Source organism: Labrus bergylta, chromosome 24 (assembly GCF_963930695.1).
Source record: "Labrus bergylta chromosome 24, fLabBer1.1, whole genome shotgun sequence".
In the NCBI taxonomy this organism is placed as follows: domain Eukaryota; kingdom Metazoa; phylum Chordata; class Actinopteri; order Labriformes; family Labridae; genus Labrus; species Labrus bergylta.
The window spans coordinates 12,630,224-12,640,560 of record NC_089218.1 but is presented as its reverse complement, the minus strand read 5'-3'; the positions used below and the strand labels follow the sequence as shown (position 1 = coordinate 12,640,560).

Genomic DNA, 10,337 nt, shown 5'->3' with positions numbered 1-10,337 from the left:
TTTGGCTTCTAAAATGGTAAAATGCTAAACAGTAAGTTGAAACCTTTTTAAAAAACACAACACTGAAATTAGCAGCAATACATTTGATCAAGCTAGCCTGAATCACCAGCAATCATGATTTTTTATCATCAGCAAACAACGACAACAAAGTGAATCATTCCTGTTTAATCTGACCACTCTCAACAAGTGATACAAAGGGGAATGTTATCGAGCTTAGAAGGCTTTTAAGCCATGATGACTAGACTAGAGGCCAAATCACTGCCTTTTAATCCCTTTAGCTGTCTTCTCTTCACAACTTCTCACTTTGAAGTATCACCTCTCCATTTTCATTTCCAATTTTTGAAGAATGTGCCAGGTTTTTTTTTCTCCAGCAAATGTTTCATAACCCAATATCAGCATGATTCTTAAAATGGCCATGGCAGCAGTTTTAAGTCTCGAAAGCCATAGCACAAAGAAATAGTTCCAGAAGCTCAATCAGGCTGGCTTTAAATAAACTCAACTGAGTGACATGGCTGCTTAAGGGCTGGTTAAAGAGGACATGATGAAGCCATTTCTTTTCACATAATTATGAAAGACTTGCAGCTATGAATGAGAATTTAAAGGCCCACACTTTTAGATACATTTTAAATTAGAAAGAGTTGAAATGGTTATTTTCCAAATTAAGACCTGGATATCACTGAGTCCAAAACACACACTTTAAGGTTGGTCACTTTCAAGAATGCTATTTTAAGACCATTGTAAATAAGTCTGTTTACATCCCAAGATTGAAGCAATAGATGACAAGAAACACAATACATGCCAAGACATATCATAGGCACAATGCACAAGTCCTTTAAGTTTAATGGCAACCAATTTGGGAACTTTTCCAGTTAATGGCATAACAAGAAATACAACTACTACTTATAGAACACCAGAAAACAGTCCAATAGTTGTTGACTGCTTTATGTAACATAACAATGAGTAAGGTCTTTTACCTGCTTTTTGTAACATAACAATAAGTAAGGTCTTTTACCTGCTTTTTGTAAAGTGTCTCGAGATAACACTTATTATATTGATTGATTGATTAATGTCAACGGATGAACAATCATTAATCTACTCATCGATTTTCTATCCTTCCCTAAAAGTTCTACTTCAAATTTCACATTAATTCCACTCTACACCAGTTTGCCACATCTATTAAGTTCACTACTTACATATTCAGGAAACATGGTCCAAAGAAATCGGAAAAAGCTGGACGGGAATATTCCAGATGGGGTCTGACCAGTCAAGTCAGACCAGGAGTTCAGTAATAATGTACGTTTAAATGTGTGTGCAGCGACTTTCTCTGAAGCTCGGGTCATACACTACAAAGGAGCCGCGGGGAAAATGGCAGTCAGTAATCAGGCACATGGGTAAGGGAGGGGGGTTGGATTGAGAGAGGGGGAATAAGGAGCGAGGAGAGGACATGAGGGGCGGGGAGGCTAAGGATAGAACTAAAAGCCTGCTTAAGAACCTGTGGGGAGGAGGAAGGGGGGGGGGGGGGGGGGGGTTGCTATGGTGAGGCCAAGATGGTGTCTAAGTGTTGTTCATATGCACGATACACCTGACCTGGAGAGGAGCCACATGCTAATTTTGCAATTCAGATGTTTTGAAGTTTGAGTTAAGCGAGTGAGGGAAAAGAAAAATGAGAGTTGATGATTGTTGGATTAAAATCACACACAACAAAAAAATGTGTGTTTCTAAATGTGCATGATCTGAATGTGCCATCTGTTATAATATATGAAGGTCTTCATGTTTAAAATATGAGGTTTTAAGTAATTTTATTTCTTTCTCTGTATTACTCTCTCTCTCTCTCTCTCTCTCTCTCTCTCTCTCTCTCTCTCTCTCTCTCTCTCTCTCTCTCTCTCTCTCTCTCTCTCTCTCTCTCTCTCTCTCTCTCTCTCTCTCTCTCTCTCTCTCTCTCTCTCTCTCTCTCTCTCTCTCTCTCTCTCTCTCTCTCACACACACGAGATTGTAATTAAAGACAGATTGTCTGACAGCAGGTTGATTCCTCTACAGAAAACATTACTGAAAACACCGTCTACTGCTTTTCTAACTGTGTCAAGTCAAGCTGCTTTGATCGAGGAGTGGTAGAACACTTTAGACTTTATTGTCCCAGAGGGGAAATTCTTTTCCACAGCACCGTTACTGTCCAAACAGAAAAGTCCCACAAAAGAACATTCATACAGAGTATAACACAAACGAACAGAATAGACAAAAAGTCAAGAGGTCCCACTCTGGCCTATTCAGCGACAGGCCCCTACAACCTCAGGGATCATGCTCCTCCCGAGGCGAGCATTTCTGCACTTCTATACCTCCGTCCTGAGGGAAGTGGGGCGAGGTGAGGGTTCAGTGGGTGTGGGATGTCCTGTTCTATTAAGGTTGCAAAGCGTGTGACGGCCCTGTTATTGAGTTCTGTTAGTCTGGGTGTGGGGAGGCAACATAGAGTCCTTTCAGTTTGCGGATGGCTGACAGTCTTTGATGGCTCTTTTTTTGGATGTCACTGGTGTGCTGTCCAAAACGGAGATAATTATCTATTGGTACTCCGAGGTATTTAACCCTCAGGCATCAGTTTAATTTACTACAGTCTTAAGTCACTAAGGACAAACATGTCCACTTCCAAAAAACTGCTATAAAAATAGAACAGATTGATATTTATTCCTTCAGCCCTGCTCAAAACGATCAAATATTGAATAATTATCAGGAATTTAACCCTTTAAATGCCAGAATCATGTAATCAAACTGGAAGTTGTTCCAATAAAGAAAATATCTCATGTAAATTGAGCTCATTGCTGCCCCTTGGTGGCAGATGAGAAAAATGAAAACTCAGTATGACTGAAGTTCTCATAAAAAGAAATAATACACAGATGCAGTTTTAAGACGGCTCAAAGCTTTTCATTCGTTTTTTTTTCAAACAAAAGATTTTGTCTAATTTTAATAGTAAGGTTGAATACACTCAAGTAATTATCTGGTGGAAAATACTTGTCATACTGACAGTATAATGCAGGAACCTGGCCTATATGTCTTAATACTTGCAGAATGGTCTGTAAAATGTATTTAATGTAAATTGTGTATAAACAGTGAATCTGTGGAAATTGTCTTTTAAATTTACATCCCTTTTAAGCATTCTGTATCTGGAGAGCTTGGTCAATTGGAAACACTGACAAACATTAAGAAGCACATATTAGGGCTTTCACACCTGCAGAAAATCTCCTGATATTAAGATGAGGAGCTGTATGTGTGAATGCAAGCAGCCCAATATTTTCCATTGGATTTCACCCCGGACCCCTAGAATTATCTCCCGCTGTGAGGTGCATGTGTGAACAACCAGGTCAGGAGAATCTCCGGAGCAGTCCTCCTGAAATTATCTAGATATTTTCCGCAGTGCATAATGTGAAAATGGCTTATGTAATCATCACTTTTTGTCAAATAAAAGTCATTATCAATTCCCCAGGGTCAGAGAAAACCAAGGACAATCTACACAACAGCTTATTTCACATCACTGCTCCATGTATGCTACTTTAACTACTTTAAAAAACAATATCTCATACAACACACATCCTCATGCTCACTCTCAGACACACCCAGCAACCTGTTTTTTCCTCGTGTCAAATGCCAAAATAAGAAATCGGCAGACGTGCTGGAATAATTTAAAGCTCCTTCTGACTGGAATAATTTGAATAATTTACCTTTAAAACTCATTATTATGATTTCTTAAAATCGCCCGGCTACTGCTTCCAACAGTAATGTCTTCCTGCCCCCTCCACTATGAGGCTTCACTAGTGTCTGTGTCACTTGTGTTGTATGTTCTGTTTTTAGACCCCCTTGAAAATGAGATGATTCATCTACATATCCTTAAAATGAAAAAGGTTTTTTTTTAGCAAGTTACTGCATACTTGAGCTTCATGTAATTCTGTATGACATCAATCTGAGTGTGCTTCACTGCCTTACATGCTTTATTGGAGGCAGAGGGGCCTCGGAGATTTGACTTCAGACGTCACACAAACAGGTTCCTGGAAAATATGAGTGTTGGCTGGAGCTCTAGGTGAATAAATCAAGGTAGTAAGCACTGCTTTATTTGAGTTATTAAAAGAATTTAAGAGTTTTAGAAGCAACTTTCTCAATGGCGTTGGGATATTAAATAATGGATCTTATTCCTTCAGTGCTGAAGCATTTTTTGTCCAGTTCAGAACACAAGAAGAAGAGACCTAATATGTGTCACCAAATATTGGTCTGCCTACTCCCCTTTGTGCCTGCCTGTTAAATCCTCTCTGTAAGCTGGGTCTCATCAACAGGTGTGTGGATCTAAATCGTGCTCACAACTGGAGGCATGCAGTTTGAATGCACATATTTCTAAAAGAGTTAGTGTAGGTGATGCCAAATATAAACATCACAGGTAAATAGAGTAAAAACAACAGGAGCGTGATGTAGGAGTTTGAGGGGAAGAATAAGATCTGTCTTACCGAGACGGATGCATGCCGGATAAAAGATAATCAGCTGATTTTAATTCCAATCAGATAATCAGAAGAGAAAAACAGATGATACAGTCAGACCACCTGTAGACCTCCAGAGGACCCACACATCAGCAAGGGCGAATGCGCGTCCCGGTATACGTCTGCAATCGTAGATATGACACGCATGTTTAGACTGTGCGTGAAGTGAAGTGAAGTCCGCAGCTTAAAAAAACCGGAAGTAGCCTGATTTAGACTTTCAAATTAATGCGTCACTTTTGTATTTCCGTTTGTAGCTATCATATATATCAGCTTATAAATGTACTTAAAGCAGTTTGCACAATGCAAACAAGTATAATAATTATTATTCATAGTTTATTGAGTTCATACAGAGCAGTGTAAGTCATTATATAGACAACCCAACCACTACAGCACTACACAAAAATGAAATCAATTAAATACTTCTTGTATTAATATGTTTTATGGGCAAGGGTATTTGTCTCAAACTAAACATTATTTTTCTATTGCTGAAATTATTTAATATTTACCTGCTCATTGTGATAAACACACAGTAATGTTTGCAAAGAGACTGAAAATATGTATTGACTCTTGGTAATTAGGGTAATTAAACTTTAGCCCGAATCGTTGATATGAACACTGTGATGTAATTTCAATACATTAGGCCTATACTGAAAGACCCTCTCTGCTTTATTTTTGGGAATTACCATAGGAGTGAAAGGAAGAAAAAAACAGAAGCGTGTTTCTCAGACAGGAGGGTGATCGGCGATATTGTACGAGATTTATTTTCCCCAACCTTTGAAATGAGGACATGTCATCTGAACAAAGGAAAGTAGTAGATATTAGATTTAAATTATATTTACTTTTGTGAATTTTTATTTTGTTGATCTTTATGTTTCATAGGTTGAGATAATTCAAATGATTGAAATGAATTGTAACTTCATTATGTTTACATTGTGTAGGTGTCTGTTTGATACGGTGCACTTCGCCTTTAAGGTAACCATGGTAACTGTTGGCGGAGTGACATTCATTTAAGATAGGTAAAGTGATGTAGGCTATCACAGTCGTTGTCCCCCAGTGTAAAGTGAACGGCAAGACAACAAGGGTTTAACTTGTGATCAAAATCACCCCTGAGGTACGCCGTTCCAATACGAAGAGGAGGAGTGGGATTGTTAAAGAGGATTAGCTTTCTTTCTAAGCCATCTGTGCGCCCGGACAGAGAGGCCTAAGCCTAATGAGGTCTACATCAGAAAAAGACAAGTTAATACCACCTGTGTCCCCTGCCATCAAACTTACAAACATGCTAAAATTAAAAAACTGCTTTTTATGAGTTTTCATCACAGTGCTGACTTTGACAGATTTTGTCCGTCACATTGAAGTAGCCTTAACAAAAAAAAAACGCCACAAGCAGCATATCAGTGACGCAATCGCGTTGACAGCGCCGTTTCCAATGGCAACAAGGTGCACTACCAGTGTTTAGTGTGGTTTCTCAAGTTAGGCCTATGGATTGTCTTACAGAGAGTGAAATATCCCAGATAGCGAGGCAGCAGGTAGGTACTATTGAATCTTTATTTATAGACTATGTAGAGAGAAAAGTGTGAACATATAATCCAATAAATTAAAAATGAATTTTAACAGAGTCGACCAAAACATGAAGGCCTAACCGTAAAAAACAAAACTATTTAAAAACTACAGGATGAATTAGCCTAATGTGGGACACCTAAGCTCAAGTGGGTGTAGGTAAGTGAATAAAACTAAGGGTTAACACAAGTTGTGACGTCATGTGATCGAAATAACATGCCTTATCAAATGTCCAATCAGAGATTAGAATGATACAAGCTTCAAACAGGAAGTACACATCGTGAAGACCACCCAAAGGTCAGGCACCATACTGTTTACACAAACTTCATGTTAAGGATATACATTTCTTATAAATAAAACAATCCTACTTTTTTTTTATCTGGATGTTTTTATAGTATGCTTGTTCATCAAAAAATATTATATTATGTTTTAAATTAATTCTATATTAGTTATTTTAAATTAAAATGTCCTGTGTCCCACAATAGGAAACATGTTTGATACGATTGCAAAGATACGATTAAATAAGTCATGTTGCATATTTCTCTGTGGAAAAACTCAGTTTTGAAGACTTGTCGATCAATTAATCAACTAGTCAACAAAATAGTATTGGTGATAGTTGGCTAAGCATTTCTTTTATTCAGGACAGATGTATGGAATAGAAAACATTTTAACTTTGTAACACTGCAATTCTTTAAATGAATTACTTTATTTCTCTGCATGTCAGATATGATGATAGCCTATTGTCTTTCTACTAAATGCATCAAAACTATTATAGTCCTTCTTTAGTGTTTTGTAACACCAATAACATTGTTAGTGGTAAAATTACAGAATATGGGATTACACTTTTTAGACTTGAGTGTGACAGGTTTTTATACCTGAATTAAGATGATTCAGACCTTTTAACATAGACTTTTCAGTGTCCCACATTAGGAAATGCAGATTGTCCGAGACTACTGATATGTCTACTATTTCTTTAATGAGTGTGATAACTGGATTTTCTCTTTGGGTTTGATTGGGGGATATCCTGGGGATTTCAGAGTGGTACTGGGTGTGTATTTAATGTATAGTTATGTTGCAATATATCCCAGAAGTCTGAAATGCAACAATTGTCCCACATTAGGCTAATTCACCCTACCCGAGAAGACCCACAATTTTAGGCATTTGTAACCTACTTGAGTTTATAATGTACATTGCTCAGCTTTAAACGGCAACACACTTAGCCTGTCTGTAATGTTTTTAACTTTTAATGAAGCTAACTTTACGATATAATGCTGTTTTTTTTTTTGCTTGTAATTATGTTATTTATCCTGTTTCGTATCGCATGTATGTTGCACAAATGATGTGTGTTCTTGTGTCTGTCTGTCACAGAGAGATGTGGGTTTGCAGAGGCTCAGCTCTCACTTCTCTTGGTCCGAGTTCTGCGATGAACGGCGCTGCTTCCATCAGGACTTCGTGTATGATGTCGCCATGTTCGCCGCAGCTTGTGGCTTCCTCTGGCCTGACGTTATCCAAGCAGCTGTGATGGCTAAAGGCATCTTTCCGAAGCTGGAAGGTCAGAACTTAACTGCATCATAATGTACAGAGGCCTCGCTGGTGACACAGTGATTTGCCTGAAGCACAGATTTTCTTTTTTTATCCCTTCAACCCAAATTTTTAAAAGTCCTTAAAGGTGATTTATTCCATTACTTCTTATTGCAACTATATTTTTTCAGTACTGGAAGCTAATTGGGGTTGGGCTTCTTTTTTTTAAGGAAACAAAGAGCACACATTTTATCCCAACTTTCTGCAAAATAATTCAAAGGAGCAATATGTAACTGACATGTAGTGTTTAAAATGGGTACTGCAGTCCAAATCAAAAACACTGAGGAGAGGCGCCACCCCCTCCTCTCTAAGCTTCAGTGTTTATCCAGCTCTGCATCGGTCTGTAAACCTTTCTGCGTTCTAACCTCTCTACATTTTTTAAAAGCATCTCCAATGTTTATCCTAAATTTACCACGTTTCTGCTCGTGGAGCTTATTAGAAATATGATTATGTCGGGTAGAGCCAGTTATATCAAGTTCAAGTTATCTTTATTATTCAAATGCACAACATAACAGGCAAAGCAGTCATAGCTGGCAAATAATTTTTTGTGTTCCAAGCTCTCCTTAACCATGCAAAAAAAAAAAAAAAAATTAATAATAATAATAATAATTAAAAAAAAAAATATATATATATATATATATATAAAATAAATAAAAATAATAAAAATAATCATAACCACTTTGCTTGCCCGCTTTCTTTTCTGCATCACCTGTTTGTTTGACAGACACATTGGTCCTTTAATCAACCGCCACTCAGGCTTCTGGACCCTTTTTGTCATCCATCCTTTAGGTCTCGACGTACCTGACCTACTGTCCTTGTTGGGAGCTGCACTGTCTGAGTGTTCACTAAACATAACCTCAGTCCAGTGGCACAAGTTCACCAGCTTCCTCACAAACGCCTGTGTCACGCGTCGGAGGCTCCTCCAGGCAGTGGTGGGCGGAGCAGTAGGCGTGTCCATAACTCGACTACACTTGGAGGTGCAGTTGCCACCAACACCTTGTGCTCTGACACAGGTAAAAAAAAAAAACATTTCTACTATTGTCTATTTTTTTTTGTCTATTTTTTGTCATGCTATGTAAATGCTAACAACATTTACTGTTTTTATTTTATTTTTGGAGCAGGAAACAGGAAGAATGAACTTTGCAACTTCAAAATAAAAGCTCTGTATGTTTAGATGTTGAAATAAATAACCTGTTTTTGCTGTGACAGAAGCTAACCGAGCTAGTGTTGCTAACATCCACATCTCTGTTTACCATACATGTTCCTGGGTTGTCTTCTTCAGAAACTTAAAAATGGCAGCCTCTGCTGTTTTGTTTTTTTGCTTGCTTGCGCTTCAGGGAACAGATCTGCACGAGTGGGAGCATCAGCGTCGACAAGCTGAGCTCACCTCAGTGTTACAACAGAAGGTGGAGGAGCTGAGGGCGCTCCGAGACGGGTCGAGGGTCCGCCTGGGGGAGGTCACTGTTCCAGAGGATGAGGATTTGGACGGACAGGTAAGACACATGAAGTGAAAACATATAGGGATAATTTAAATGACCTGATTAATGTTGTGTCTGCTTTTACCTTCAGGGGGTTTTGGCGCTGGTGCGTACAGCAGTGAGGGCCACAAAAGACCAGATGCTGCAGAGTCTGACCCAAGAGGCCTCCCTGCTCAGTGACATCCAGCAAATCAAACTGCAGCAGGCAGCGTTGGCCACTAGGAGGCTCCATAATCCTGCTCTTCACAACACAGGTCAAATCAGCTCAAATTCATGTGCATCACTGAAGGACTTCAAAGTGGAACTGAGAGAGAGTCATAAAGTTCTGTGAGGACAGGAAGTAGCATTTCACCACCACCAAGCGGGTTCAAGTCTGACCTGCAGGTCATGTCATGTCAATACCCACCGTCTCCTAATCTCCTACCCACTGTCCTCTCTTAAATTAAGGAAAAAAGCCCAGAAATTAATTAAAAAAAAAAAAAAAAAAAAATGCTCTTCTGTTCTAAAGATTAAGGTCTCAGTGAAATGAACCATATAGATTATGCACTTTTGTTTCTCTGCAGATTGTGTGCATCTTCATGTCAGTGTCTACAGTAGGCCACCAGGGGGCGCGAGATGACAAGAAATCCACAAAATCAGAGGACTTGCTCCTCTGTTCCCAGCACTGGCTGCACGACTAATGACAAAAAAAGAAACACTCAGTATGCATGTTTTCTTATACTTGTATTATACTAATAAAACATTTTCACTGTTATTTTATTGTTTTTTAACACAGACTTGACATTGTGACATTTCCAGGGGAATCTCTTAGTTAATTGACATTAAATTCTGAACGACGACTGCAAAAGTGTGCAGAAAAAAGACAAAATAAAACGTGTTTCTGAATATAAATTGTCCATCCTGTTGTCCTTCGTTTTCAAAGCTTTTGGATGTGAACCATTTTTTCTTCTTCTTCTTCTTCTTCCAAAAGTGTTCAGAGAAGGCCACCCTGGATGATGCATGTCTTATTGTTCATTTGCTTCAATCGTCTCATGGTGTTGCAGCCGTGTTGGAGGTCTGCCAAATATACGCACCCCCAACAAAATTCCAGGGCTTGTTTTGTTGCATTGTTGGAATAATAGGAGGTTTTTCTCCTGCTGTGACAGTCTTGGTCGTCCACATGAAAGAAAAAGAAGCTGTTCTTTGTTTCATGAGTAAAAATAATGATTGT

General features: G+C 38.6%; 1 protein-coding gene across 1 annotated transcript; it reads left to right on the top strand.

Annotated features, from left to right (window-relative positions):
• The first annotated feature begins 5,721 nt into the window (after positions 1–5,721).
• c24h8orf74 (chromosome 24 C8orf74 homolog) lies at positions 5,722–10,018 on the top strand. Its single transcript, XM_065952037.1, has 5 exons — positions 5,722–6,037; positions 7,437–7,620; positions 8,439–8,662; positions 8,987–9,142; positions 9,219–10,018. Exons 1-5 carry the CDS (start codon positions 5,990–5,992, stop codon positions 9,456–9,458), a joined length of 852 nt encoding a protein of 283 aa, XP_065808109.1. The 5' UTR covers positions 5,722–5,989; the 3' UTR covers positions 9,459–10,018.
• Positions 10,019–10,337: the final 319 nt, after the last annotated feature.